The 15,345-nt window shown below is 38.3% G+C and overlaps 1 protein-coding gene across 3 annotated transcripts in view; it reads right to left on the bottom strand.

Moving 5' to 3' along the window:
• The window catches only part of C3H1orf87 (chromosome 3 C1orf87 homolog), an 83,108-nt gene that overhangs the window by 26,426 nt on the left and 41,337 nt on the right, over positions 1-15,345 (bottom strand). For all 3 annotated transcript variants that reach the window (XM_005891229.2, XM_070367938.1, XM_070367939.1), the window contains exon 8: positions 13,893-13,990. In XM_005891229.2, the coding sequence (XP_005891291.1) occupies positions 13,893-13,990 (98 nt within the window). The remainder of the gene's footprint in view (positions 1-13,892; positions 13,991-15,345) is intronic.

Below are 15,345 nucleotides of genomic sequence, written 5' to 3'. Positions count from 1 at the left end.
CAACATGCTGTCTAGGTTGGTCATAGCTTTTCTCCCAAGGAGCAAGTGACTTTTAATTTCATGGCTGCAGTCACCATCGCAGTGATTTTGGAGCCCAAGAATTTAGTCTGTTACTGTTTTCATTGTTTCCCCATCTATTTGCCATGAAGTGATGGGACCAGATGCCATAATCTTAGTTTTTTGAATGTTGAGAGTTGTAAGCCAGCTTTTTCACTCTTCTTTTTCACCTTCATCAAGAGGCTCTTTAGTTCTTCTTTGCTTTATATATAGCAGTGTGCATATATTAATCCCAAATTCCTGATTTATTCCTCCATTCCTTTCCCCTTTGGTAATCATAAATTTGTTTTCTGTGTCTATGGATCTACTTCTGTTTTGTATAAGTTCACTTGTATCTCCCCCCCCCCCTCAGATTCCACACATAAGCAATATCATATTCTGTTTCTTTTTCTCTTTTTGGCATGGTTCACTTAGTATGATGATCTCTGGGTTCATCCGTGTTGTTGCAAATGGCATTATTTCATTCTTTTTATAGCTGAGTAATATTACTTTGTAACATCTTCTTTATCCATTCATCTACTGATGGACATTTAGGTTGCTTCTGTTTCGTGGCTACTGTAAATAGTGCTGCAATGAACAATGGGGTGCATGGATCTTTTCAAACTCTGACTTTCTCTAGATACATGCCCAGGAGTAGGATTGCTGGGTTTATGCTAGCTTTTTAATATTTATGCTTTATGGTAGCTTTTTAATACTTAAGCTTTATGGTAGCTTTTTAATATTTTTAAGGAACCTCCATGAATTCATTAGATATGTAACTAGTTCATTTTGCTTATACTTAATAAAACTTTTCTATACCTGGCATCACAAGTCAGAAAAGTTCTTTGTCAGTGTAGAAAATATAACCTCCAGAGCTTCATGTCACTTTGGGTACAAGAACAGACAAGGCATAGGTAAGCAGAACCACCAGCCAGATAAGCTGATGATTACATCAGCGGCTACAAGGGCTAGGCATGGAAAAGAAGGTTGGAAAAGTAGCACTCTCTAGGAATTTTAATTAACATACAAAGATCTGATATTAGCACAGATCTGGAAATAAACTTAAAGAGAAGCATCTCCTGTCTGCTACACTTCTTGAAATTCCTTCCTCTTAGGAGGGCCAGGCTTAAGGCTACATCTTCTGACCTGCTGAACAACAACACAACAACAAAAACCCAGATCTATTGATATTTCCACATTGTATAACATTTATTTTTTAGAGCTGTTAGAAGTTAGCAAATATTTGGCAAGGTTTCTGGACAAAATGGCACCAGACACTCTCATGCCCCTTCTTGAATATTTGCTGATAGAAGGGGAAGGAAATTACAGGACATATTTTCTAAGTACTGAACTTGGACACTGCCTGATTTAAGTGATATATGACCAATGAAATCCTTAAGGTCCTCTAATAAAATATCTTCTTTATCCCATATTCTTTACATTACTCTAGGACCTCCAAAGAGCCCTTGACATCTTAAACATAGCAATGGGTTTTTGCTGCCACAAAAGGCAATATAATTCTAAGCACAGTAGCAGGTGCCAGATGCCCCACGTTGAGTCAGAGAGGTCAGGATTGAAGGACAAGGTCTGTGAACCTGATTCTAGATTCAGGCAGATCCGAGTTCAAATTCTAATGTCATTCAAACTTTAAAAATGGCCTTTCATGAGCATTCTGAGTCTCTTGTGTGCATTCTCTCATTTAATTGAGACAACCATCTCATGAGACATGTAAATGACTTGGCTGTGGACATGCTGATTAATGGGGCAGCCAGGATTTAAACTCTGACTCCAAATCCTGCACCCTTAACTCTATGGCCTTACACATGAAATGTAATATAACTTGGTTTCAGTTATATTTCCCCCCTTTAGAATTCCATGAACATGGTTCCAGGGTCTTCTGATGTTTATTATTGTAGCTTTTATTTTTTAACTTTAAACTTTATTATGGTGTTTAAATGCCAGATTGAAAGAAGCAAACTACAGTTGACTCTTGAACAGTGTGATGAGGGGTGGGGTGTGTTAGGGGTGCTAACTCTCTGCCCAGTCAAAAATTCATGTATAATTTATAGTTGGTCCTCCATATTAGAGGTTCCTCCTTTCCACTGGTCCACTTTGCAGAAGTATGAGGTCAGTCTTATTTGGATATATTTATAATTATTTTTAAATTCATTTGCTTTGATTTAGTTTAATTTTGTTTTGGCTACATGCTTAAATAATTCACGTTGTCTCAGTAGCACAAAAGTTTTGTCAGCAGAAACATGGATGCTTTTTTTTTTTTCTTAATTTAGTTTATATCTTAATGAATTCATTGTCTGTACACAGGGTTTTTCTTTTTTCTTACTTCTGCAAAGTTTTTTTAGCTGTGACCTTTTGTTTAATGTCTTGTCTTTAATGTCTTGTCAGTTCTTCTAGTTTCTCATTCCACAATATCAAGCATCTTAGTTCAGTCTCTATTCTTATTCTTTTATCTCTACTATCCTTTTTCATTTTTTCCTCTAGATATTGTGTAAACTTCTCAATTCTGATGTTCTGAATTAGATTTATTTTAGTGTTAATTTTGCTAATCATTAATTTCTGGTTATCACATTTTCTTTTGTAAGTAATATTTGATTAAAATACAGTCCTGGCTATTTGTTATGTATTGTTTTTGGCTGCTTTCAGGCTACAACGACATAGTTGAATAGTTGCAACAGACTATACACCCACAAAGCCTATAAATTTTACTGTGTGACCCTTTATAAAAAAGGTTTGTTGACCTAAACATTTAAATAAGTGTCTTAATATCATAGAATATCTAGCGATATTCAGCTTTCCTTGATTGTATTATACTTTTTAAATTGAGATATAATTGACATATAAAATATTAGCTTCGAGTATACAACATAATGATTCAATATGTGTGGATTGCAAAATGGTCACAATAAGTCTAGGTAACATCCATCACCAAACATAGTTATAATCCCAGCTACCTCTTCATTATGCTGTAGAAGTTTCAGTTTCCTTGAACCTAGCCACATTTCACCAAGTTCAGTTTAATTTCTTCTTTTCACTTTAGTGCTTTTTGCATTTCATTTTAATAGTCTTTTAATCTCATTATGCTTATTACTTTCCAATTCATTTCAACAGAGACATGGCTCTTTATATCCTATAGAGAATACCAATGTCTTTCTAAATGTTTTCTAGTTTCTAGAGTAAATCATTTTCAGAAGTTTGCTGTTATTTGGAGTCTGCAGGATCATGGTTACTTTCCTTGTTCTACAGTATTTTTAAAAATTAGGCCTCATATGTTGGGGTTTTCTCTTTATTTGGTGTCAAATGAGAAACTGTTCACATTCAGTACAGCACAGTAGGAGAATTTAATAGGTTTCCTTTGGCCCTACTCACTGCTCATCCAGCCCCTCAGTCAAGGGGCGGTGACAACTCCTACCATTTGGTGCTCCTTAGACATTTTCCTGGTGCCTCTCAGTTGGGACCACTTCAGAGGTGGGATCTTCCCATCACAACTGTTGGATATGAGACACTGTGTTGGTATAGAGTGTCATAATGGGTACACTTGTTAACCTGAAACAGACTGCCAGATATTTCTCCAGCAAAGGCAGGTTTATTCAGGATCAGTAAAGTACTCTTGCCTGGAAAATCCCATGGACGGAGGAGCCTGGAAAGCTGCGGTCTATGGGGTTGCTGAAGATCAGACACAACTGAGCAATTTCACTTTCACTTTTCACTTTCATGCACTGGAGAAGGAAATGGCAACCCACTCCAGTGTTCTTGCCTGGAGAATCCCAGGGACGGGGGAGCCTGGAGGGCTGGTGTCTATGGGGTCACACGGAGTCAAACACGACTGGAGTGACGCAGCAGCAGCAGCAGAAATTTGTAATTTGTGGTCTCCAATCATGGTGAGCCCTGCTCAAGTGCCCAGACAGCAAGGGAAAGAGAACACACTTTTTAGAGAAAGGAAAGAGGGGTTGGGAGGGCTTCTTACCAAGAAAGAGGAATCTTCCTTACTGTTGAGTTCTAGTATCGTGGGGCATGAGAGCGCCCCTCTTCTGGACTCTCAACTCTGACATTTCTGTATATTCATTTTTCACACACTTCCCAACATACACAACTACCAGGGAGCACCTCTTTCTGCTCCCACCTACATGATGTTACATTTCTAGGATGACATTTCACCAGATACAAATACCACAGCCGAGCTTAGCCATTTCTGCCTTCCTCACACCAACTTTATGCTCTGTTATTCCTAGGAGTTGTGATCTCTGCACAGATACAGAGAAGTAGTATGAGGGTAAGTGTTCAGTTCAGTTCAGTTCAGTTCAGTCGCTCAGTCGTGTCCAACTCTTTGCAACCCCATGAATCGCAGCATGCCAGGCCTCCCTGTCCATCACCAACTTCCGGAGTTCACTCAGACTCACGTCCATTGAGTCAGTGATGCCATCCAGCCATCTCATCCTCTGTCGTCCCCTTCTCCTCCTGCCCCCAATCCTTCCCAGCATCAGATTCTTTTCCAATGATTCAACTCTTTGCATGAGGTGACCAAAGTACTGGAGTTTCAGCTTCAGCATCATTCCTTCCAAAGTGTACTGGTATGTAAACTTGGATGAGAGAAGGAGAGGAAGGAACTGTACTCAAACAGATACAGAAAGTAGTACCTATGTACTTTTCTGGTTGCTTAAGACTTGGGGCCTCCAAATCAAGGAGAAGACTGTGGTGAAGGGACAAAAATATCTTCTGTTCTTGGCACTTTCCATAAGTAGGCAGGACAAAGCTTGGGGCACCAAGATTTTCCCAGATTCCATTGTTCTTAGCCAGTGGAGATTCTTTCTAGCTTCTGACATTAGAGTGGCTATTAGTTTTTGCTTCTGGTATTTTTTTTTCTTGCCACTTCATTTGTTCATTGGAATTTTAATAAAATTAAAATGTCATCTCTGAAGGAGATGACATTTTACACAAAACTCCTATATATTAACACAAAACCCAAAAGTCTAACCATAGTAACAACTCAAAATGGGGGCTATTTTATAGAAACACCCTTATAATCTTGATGATGTTTCATACAGGATTCACTCAAGCATGTGTGGTACTTCCTTCTGAAACTCATCACCTTTCTTTACCTTGTGAAATGTATACTCTGGACAAAATGGACAGTCTGTGGTTCTCCAAACTTGTTATGTTCTTGCTTGCTTTTTTATCTTGGCACATACTGCTCCTTCTGTCTCTGAGATACTCCTTTCCATCTCTCATCTGATTGGCTCCTACAAGTCCCACCAAGTTCCGCTGAGTGTTTAGTAGTACCGAAGAGCCACCTCTGTTCAGACTGGTAGAATTATAGGTTAAGTCCCATGATTTGAAAAGTTAAATCACTGAAGCCATTCCCTTGAGAATCCTGCAATCTACTATTCCAACTGAGGGGCACAACATATTCTAGGAAAAGGAGGTGGGTAGAAAGAAGACCGTGGAAGAGACTGTTAGCCTGCAGGGGGCTGTATAGTCTGCTAGGGTTGCTATTTAAAAAAGAAAAAAAAAGGTGGGAGGGGGGGCTTCCCTGGTGGCTCATTTGGTAAAGAATCCGCCTGCAATGTGGGAGACCTAGGTTTGATCCCTGGGTTGGGAAGATCCCCTGGAGGAGGGTATGGCAACCCACTCCAGTATTCTTGCCTAGAGAATCCCCATGGACAGAGGAGCTTGGTGGGTTGCAGTCCATGGAGTCACAGAGTCAGACACGACTGAGCAGCTGAACTGAACTGAACACAGGGTCTTTTCTCTGTAAGAGCCCATCCTTGGAGTCTGTCTATGTGTCTACATTTCCTCCTTATAAAGACACCAGTCAGATTGGATGGAGGCTTACTCTAATGACCTTATCTTAGTCATCTCTTTGAAGATCTTATCTTCAAATACATGGTCTACAGGCTGGGAGTTAGGGATTCAACATATGAATTTAGGGGGATACAATTCAACCCACAATAGGAAGAAAGGTTTAAAGAGTCCCAACTTTGGGGACAATTTACTTAAGGACTCCAAAAGTGAAAGTTGCTCAATCATGTCTGACTCTTTGCGACCCCATGCACTATACAGTCCATGGAATTCTCCAGGCCAGAATACTGGAGTGGGTAGCCTTTCCCTAGACTCTGAACCTCATTTTATTCATCTGTGAGGTGGGTATAAAAACATTAATTTGTAGGACTGTTGGAAATATAAAATGAGATAAGCCATGTAGAGCATGTAGCCCTATTTGTGAACATAGTAGGTGGAGATACATCAATCCTTGTGAGTCAGGGGGTTATCTTGGTTCTTATTTAACTCAGCTGCTGGAAAATCTCATCCAACTGCAGCATCTTTCTCTGCTTTCATCTTCCTAATCATGTAGCCTAAATTGTATTCTTCTCACCTTCCATTTACCCGTGAGAAGCTCAGTCTTTACTTGGTAGACAGGCAATAAACTCTCAAATCTAGACAAAACGATTTGTCTTTTTTCATTTAACAGGTGAAAATGTAATGTTCAGAGAAATCAGTGACTTGTCCATGTTCTCAAAGCCAGTGCATATGACTGTTGGGATTTCCATCTAGGCCTGTGTGATTACAGAGCTCATGTTGCCTTTCTGCATAGATGGGGGCTGAAGGGGCAGTGGAGGTGCTCTACCAGTGAGGAGATGCTACGTGCAAGCCCTGGGGTTCCTTGGATCATACCTGATCCCGGAACTAAAGCCTCTTCACTTTTGTATTCATAACCTACACCTCCTACACGTCCTAGGGCAGAAAGATACTGAGTTCCTCAAAATCCAAACCCGTGTTCAGCACCAAGCCCAAGGTTAGAGCTGACCGTGAAATGCAGGCAGATTGCCTAAAGCCCCTGTGCCTGGGCACCATCGTATAGGCCTTTAAATTTCATAGGAGTTGTAGGAGAGTTGTTATGGTGTATTAAAAGCCAAGAACCTGAAGCTAGAGAGCCTGTATTGACTTAGTCTTACTGATGAATTCATTTATCAGTTACATACTAGTTTTAGCTTCTCAGTGCTCCAGCTTCCTCATTTGAAAAGTAATAGTACCTATTTCATGAAGTATGTGCAAGGATTAAAAGAGTTAATATTTATAAAGCACTTAGAACATTGCCTGAGAATATAGTAAGCACTATATAAATGTTGGCTACTACTACTACTAACTTTATTAGCAATATTACTATTAGAATTCTTACCCCATAGGAATTACAGGCTCTGGAAGAGAAGATTGTAATTAATGAACTCTTAAAAGCCAGATCTGGTTTCCAAGACCCAACCAATGGGCGGTTTCATACCATACCTCTAATAGCTCACAATTTTCCTATTCCCTTACAATCTTCCTATTCCCATTAAAAAGTAATTGCTGAATTGGACACCTCATGTTTCCTTTATCTCTTAAAATCCTCTGGTTGTTCCTGGGATTATCAGACCAGTCCTTCTCAACCTAATTGCACTCCCAATAATGGGCCAGATGTGTACGATAAGGTCTACTTGGGGCTGTGTCAATTGTGCCGCTCTATTTATGAAGCCACCCATAGCAGCTTCATTATTTATCCCCTCCCCCGACACAATTTGGCTTGAGTGCCTATGTTTTAAACTGGGTTTGAAGCATTTAATTTTGCCAATACAATTTTAGAGTATTAGTTTGCCTCCTGTTCTGTCTCTGCTCTCCTTAATTACCATTTATTGCAAAGTCACACAGAAACATTAAATGCTAATTCTGATTTACACGTTCCTGGCCAAGAACTGGGATAATAATTTTCATCCAACACAACCTGAATTCATTTTACATAAGGGTGATTCAGAGTAGAGATTTGAAATCGTAATCAAGTCTTTCTCAAAATCGCCTTACTCTGGCAGTCATTCACTAATGTCTTTGCTAATTGGTGGGCAAATGGAAAAAAACAAAATCTCAATGTTAAAACACACACACACACACACATACACACTCAGACATACAAAACAACAACTTTGCTGCAGCATGCTCGAAATTGTTCCTCTCATCAGCTCTTGCAATGTGACAGTTTAAGAAAAGAACACAACTCATTTTATTTGGTTAGATGGGGCTAATCCCACATCACCATAATCCCTCCTGATGTTTTATTGATTTTAAAGGACATTTAATCAGGAAGCAGCTCAGCACTAGAATCCTGCTAATTAGTAAGCAGCCACATTCCAAATGGGTTCCCAATAGAACAGCAGATTAATGGACAATATGTACTAAAATAATGATTCATGCATTCAGCTTCTAAAATGTATGTCTAAATTGCATCTTTAATCTCTTAAGGATATAGGTTTGCATACAAAGCCCTTAACGGAATGGATTTAATTCAACAGAAGAGCTTTAGCCAATGACTGTTTAATGAAACAGGTTTATCACTTATAAACGCAATTCTTCATTGGCCTCATGGTTTTGATGTCCTTGAACATTCAAAGGTCAAAGATAGGTGAATAAAAAATCAATGTGCTTCTCTGATAATACACATAAAATTGTAGGAAGCTGAGAATTTTCATATAATTATAAGTAGCCTAACCTCATTTGTTCTCTTTCACTCTTATCCTCATATTTCTATTTCCTGGAATCTTGGTTCTGGACCCGAACTTCTATCAAGCGTACCAAGTATAACATGAACTTTGACACTTGCACTTTTGCCTTTTATACCAGTGCCTGTGGGAGTCTCAGTTTTAGCTTATTGATTTTCTACTCAGCTCTTAGTCCACTTGTTTGCTTTTCCTGCTTAACTGCCTCCCTCACCTTCACCCAACTACCTCCAACATTTTACAGAAGGAAAACTCCCATGTCCAAAACTGGTCTAGTGGAAATTCACTGGCTAGGCTCAACGTGCCATTTACCACTTGGTGTTCTCATAACCTTTATCACCATGTGGTATGTCACATAGCTATTTATAGTTTCTCTTTCCCTTTAGAATAGAAGCTTCATAAGGGAAGGGACTTTGTTTTATTCATATCTATATTCCCAATGATTAGAATAGTAATTGGTACACAGTAGGCACTCCATAATATTTGTTAGATGAATGAATAAATGGATTAATCAAATATTTACCCTGTGTCTATCATGTACCAAATACTGGCCTACAAGAAGATGGAATATAATGTGTCATGATCCTTGCCAGCAAGGAGATCACTATCGAGTCATTAAATTAACAAGTCATACAAATAAATACATAATTACAAATAGTAATAAGTGATAGGAAAGAATATTACTGAATGCTAAGAGAGAGTATAGCACAAAGAACATTATTTTGATGAGATGGTTAGGGAAAGCCTGCTTTTCAATTTGACCATGAGCTAAGGACTAGGGAAAATTTATGTATCTGCATTCCTCAGCATTTTGAAACTTTATTCTTCCCCTAGTTGAGTTCAATTCCATACATATTTGTCAAATACTTACTAGGTGCCAGGCACTGCTCTATATACTTGGGATATATCAATAAATAAAGTTTCTGCCTGCCCTATGGCACTACAGTCTATAGTCTATCAGAGATTAATTTATAACAACAATAAACATCATACATCAATAAGTTACCTAATACATTAATTGTTTGTAAGTGTATAGAAGGAAGCAAAAGGAATACAGGTTAAGGGGAAGAAAGGATGGGGGGACTACAACTTTAAATAATGTTTAGTATAAGCCTATAAACAAGGTAACACTGGGCAAAAACTTATAGGAGGTGAAGGAGTTAGCATGAAGATATTTGGGGAAAGAATATTCTAGGTTGAGGAATCATTCAGAAGATAGGTACTAAGGTGGATGTGTGCCTGGTGTGTTTGAGGAAGAAGAGGAGAACAGTGTGACTGGAACAGAATGAGCAAATGAAATTATAGGTGGAGCCAGAGAAATTGGAGAGGGAGATTATGTAGAGCCCTTTATGAGGACTTCATTTTTCTTTTTCCTTTGAGTGAAATAACATCGTCTTGCAGTGTAATAAGCAGAGCAGTGACATTAACTGTTTTAGGTTTCAATAGACCACTGTAGCTTCTGTATTGAGGATAAACTAGGAACAAGGGAAAAGCAGAATTCAGTTACGAGGCCATTATAGTAATCCAAGAGAAACATAATGGTAGCTTGGATGGGGTGTAGTTAAGTAATAATAGAGGTGGTGAGAAAGGAGCAGGATCTTGACATACTCTCAAGATAGGGTTGATTTATTCATGAATTACTGATGGATTGGATATAAAATGCAAGGAAAAGAAAAAAAAGACACGTTACTGGCATGTTGTGTTTTCATTTGAATTCAGTTTAAAATATTGTTAATTTCCCTTGTGATTTCTTCTTTGACCTTTGGTTATTTATAAAGTATATTGTTTAGTTTTATAATGTTGGGAGAATTATGGGATTTTATTTTGCTTTATTTTTGGTTTTGTTTTATTTTTGCTTTTTGATTTCTAATTTATTTCTTTTGTCGTCAGGAAACATATTTTATATGATTTATTCCTTTTAAATTTACTAAGAGTTGTTTTGTGGCTCAGGATAGGGTTTATCTTTTAAATATTTCATGAACACTTAAAAAGAATCTGTATTCTGCTGTTGTGTGGGGTATAATTGCCACTTACATCAAGTTAGTTGATAATATAGTCCAAGTTTTCTATCAGTTCAGTTCAGTCACTCAGTTGTGTCTGATTCTTTGTGACCCCATGAACTGTAGCATGCCAGGCCTCTCTGTCCATCACCAACTCCCAGAGTTTACCCAAACTCATGTCCATTGAGTTGGTGATGCCATCTAACCATCTCATCCCCTGTCATCCCCTTCTCCTCCTGCCCTCAATCTTTCCCAGCATCAGGGTCTTTTCAAATGAGTCTGCTCTTCACATCAGCTGGCCAAAATACTGGAGTTTCAGTTTTAACATCAGTCCTTCCAATGAACACCCAGGACCAATTTCCCTTAGGATGGACTGGTTGGATCTCCCTGCAGTCCAAGGGACTCTCAAGAGTCTTCTCCAACACCACACTTCAAAAGCATCAATTCTTCTGCGCTCAGCCCTCTTTATAGTCCAACTCTCACATCCATACATGAGCACTGGAAAAACCAAATTTTCTATAGTCTTACTGATTTTCTGTCTACTTGTTTTTGTCAGTTACTGACAGAAATATGTTCAATTCTCTAAATAAAATTGTGAATTTGTCTATTCCACCTTCCAGATTTATGTTTTTAATTTATTAACTTGAAACTATGTTATTGAGGGCATGAACATTTAGGTCTGTATATCCTTTTGATGAACTGAATTTCTGGCAATACCCCTTGATGTAGAATCTACTTTGTCTGACTTTAGTGTAACCATCCCAGCTTATTTTTCATTCATACCAATTAGTATGGTATATCACTTTCCATCCTTTTACTTTTACTGGGTCTGCCTTTATATTATAAAAGGGTTCATTTCAGACAGCATTTAGTTGGGTTTTGCTTTTTAAATGAAATCTGAAAATTGCTGCCTGTTAATTGGTGCATTTGAACCATTAATACTTACTGTAATTATTGATATGATTGGATTTAAATCTAGCATCATTGTTTGCATTTATTTTCTACTTGTCCTATTTGTTTCTTGTTTGCCTGTCCTCCTTTTTTTGGTTTACTCTTAGTATTTATATGTGATTATTCAATTTAAACTTCTCTGTTAGTATTTCTGGGCCTGCCAGGTGGCTAAGGGGGTAAAGAACCCACTTCCCAATGCAGGAGACTGCCTGCGATGCAGGAGACCTGGGTTTAATCCCTGGGTCAGGAAGAGCCCCTGCAGAAGGAAATGGCAACCCCCTTCAGTATTCTTGCCTGGAAAATCCCTTGGACAGAGGAGCCTGGTGGGCTATAATCCACAGGGTCACAAAGGAGTTGAACATGACTTAGTGACTAAACAACAATTCATATTTTTAACCGAATACTCTTCCTTCAACCAAAATTATACTACTTAGCTGAGAGTATACAGGTGTATACTTTTTTTTTATTTATTTCCCCTCGCAGTATTTTATGCTGTTGTCAAATGCTGCCCTCTATTATGTTACAAACTCCACAGTACATTGTTATTATTGTTATCTTAAACAATTGATTATTATTTAGAGAGATTTTTTTAAAATAAGGAAATTGTATTTTTATTCATTGACATATTATGTCCAATACTTTTCATTTCTTTGTGCAGATTAAAAATGATTATTTTCCTTCTGCCCAAGGCCTTCTTTTACTATTTCTTGCAGTACTGCTCTGATGGTTATGAATTCTCTCATCTTTTGTGCGTAGTCTCCTGCACTGGAGGCAGACTCTTTACCATTAGCACAACCTAGGAAGTCCTTGTATGTGTAAAAAACATCTTAATTTCTATCAGTTTTTGAAACAGTTTTGCTGGATGTAGGATTTCAGGATGATCATTTTTCCTTCAATACTTTAAGGATGTTATTCTACAGTCTTATTGTTTATGTGTCTAATGATAAATCTGTCATAATTCTTATCTTTGTTGCTCTTTATGTAATTTGTCATTTTCTCTTGTGCATTTAAGATTTTTAATTTACTACTAGTTTAAGCAATCTGATTATAAGGAGCCTTGGTATGGTTTACTTCAAATTCCTTATATTTGAAGTTCATTAAACTTCTTAGGTCCATGTCTTTATAGTTTTTTTCAATTTTGGAAAATTACAGCCATTATTTTTTTCAACATTTTTTTCTTTCCCTATATTTGTCTTATCTCCTTCTGAGACTCCAGTTTCTAATGCATTGCTGCTGCTGCTGCTAAGTCGCTTCAGTCGTGTCCAACTCTGTGCGACCCCACAGACGGCAGCCCACGAGGCTCCCCCATCCCTGGGATTCTCCAGGCAAGAACACTGGAGTGGGTTGCCATTTCCTTCTCCAATGCATGAAAGTGAAAAGAGAAAGTGAAGTTGCTGAGTCTTGTCTGACTCCTAGCGACCCCATGGACTGCAGCCCACCAGGCTCCTCCGTCCATGGGATTTTCCAGGCAAGAGTACTGGAGTGGGGTGCCATTGCCTTCTCCATCTAATGCATTAGGTTTCACTATAGCATAATACCATTTTGAGGACTCTAATCCATCCCACATGTGTTCCTCTCTGACTGGTATAAATTTGAACTATTCCCAACTCTCTGTGACCCACTCCAGTGTTCTTGCCTGGAGAATCCCAGGGGCGGGGGAGCCTGGTGGGCTGCCGTCTGTGGGGTTGCACAGAGTTGGACACGACTGAAGTGACTTAGCAGCAGCAGCAGCAGCAGCAGCAACTCTGTGTGAGATCTGAAATTTTCTCCTCTTTTTTCTCTTGATGTTTCTTTTGCTGGCCTTGGGTAGTTTCCTCAAATGCATTCATTAGCCAAGTTTGCACGTGAAGACTTCAGGGTAACTCTTTGGAAGTCTCTAGAAAGGCCTCTTAGGGTATCTCGCCTCACTGCTATGCTGTACCAAGTATTCTAGACTTCTTGGCCTTCCTGAACTTCATACTCTATTCCTTTGGCTCAAGGAGAATGCTGGGCTAAGTTTGGAGTCCTCTTTCTTGTTCAGTAAACTGAGCTTACCTCATTTCCTTCTCTCAGGAATCACTGTTCTGTGCTTCCTGATGTCCAAAGTCATCCAGAAAGTATCATTTCATATATTTTGTCCTATATTTTAGTTGTTTAGAATGACATGGTAAATCTGACTTGCCATTTACCAGCAAACTGGAAGTGGAAGTTTACGGCTTTCATTTTTCTATGGCCAAAAAGATTCTGTGATCTTAATATAAACAAACATCTATTAACTCTGTCTTTAGGTAATAAACTGATCGTTTCACATATAAAATTTTAGCCTAGAGACAAACTTATGTATTTGGTATTCTAATAAAGGACTATGTAAATAAAAAAATCAACTTACTTTATTTCATCTTGGTAACCCAAATCTTGATGGTTAAGCAATGTTTCCAAAAGACTCAAAGTCAGATATAATCCATGTTTCCCACATATAGCTCTGACCTGAAAATAAGAAAAAGATTTGAAATTTCAGTATAATTAAGTTGATTTGAATTTCCTTCCCATTATTAGAACTTACATAATTTGGACAAAAAATGAATAACCAGGAGTGGACTATACCACTAGAATAATATTTAGGACAAGAATGTTCAATGGACTGCTCATCAACAGCAAATTTTTTTATGCTTGACACAGAGGCATAGTTCATTACTCAGAAGCCACTGTACTTTGAAATGCTGATCTTACATTTTTGACAGCTATGGAATGAGTGGTCAAGGCCCAGAAATTATATACACTTATTATATAGGTGAGTTACAAAGTGTTTTTTAATATTGACTTTGATTTACAAAAGAATCTTGTTTTATTTTGTATATGAGGAAACCAAGAGGTAGATTGACTTTCTCTATGTCACGTGGTTAATAAATGATGGAACTTAGTCTAGAAACCAGATATTCAATTAATATTTGTTGGATGAATGAATGAAGAGTCACTGCAACTTCCTGAGTACTTAATATTTTCTGAGTCTAGCCAACAATCCAGTTCAGTTCTCAAGTTGGTAGGTGTGCGATACTTAGATTCAAACACACCAAACTTTTAGGTCATGATACTCTTTCTTGTGTGTTCAGCATACTGTTTAAACACAGAGTCTTAAGAATAAGGCATGATTTATTTTGAACACTGGGAATGCTGTCTGTGATTTGTGTGACCTCAGGAAGTTCCTAAATCTTTTTATGCCCAATTACTTCACCTACTAAATAAGATTAGTATTTTCTACTTCTCAGAAGACAGTAAGCAGTTAGAATAATGCCTGGATTTTAGGAGGCATTTGACTAACATGTGTTGAAGAAAGGACGGAAAGGAGGGAAGAGGAAGAAAAAGGGAGACAGAGGAGAGAGAGAAGAGGGGAGAGGGAAGAAAAGAGGAGAAGGGGGCACAAAAGTACAAGAAAGAGAGTGGAAGAGAGAGAGAAATGAGAGAAGGAAGGAAGGGGCAAAGAAAGAAAAAATAAAAGAAGTGTTTTATTTAGTGTTTAGACTAATTGTAGCTACTGTTGTTATTTTGAGAGGAAGTTCCACATAGAGACTGTATTACGCATGTCTTTTAAATCTGATGCTTGGCCATCATGGGGCCCTGCTGACCCTGGAGAAACTGCCTCTTCCAGGGCTAGCCAACTACTAGAGATAGTAAAGGACTTACCTGAAAGTATGTCTTTCATCTGCAAACCAACTACCTCTTTTATTGAGGTTTTCATACTTGGGCCACTATTTCCAGGTCCTGATTATGGCCCCTGTGCCCCAGAGCCCACTGAAATTATTCAAATTAGCCAATCCTAAATCTTCTTATCCTGCTTCATCCAC

The sequence above is a fragment of the Bos mutus genome, chromosome 3 (assembly GCF_027580195.1).
Source record: "Bos mutus isolate GX-2022 chromosome 3, NWIPB_WYAK_1.1, whole genome shotgun sequence".
NCBI lineage: Eukaryota > Metazoa > Chordata > Mammalia > Artiodactyla > Bovidae > Bos > Bos mutus.
The sequence above is the reverse complement of the archived record's forward strand: the minus strand, read 5'-3'. Positions and strand labels throughout refer to the sequence as shown.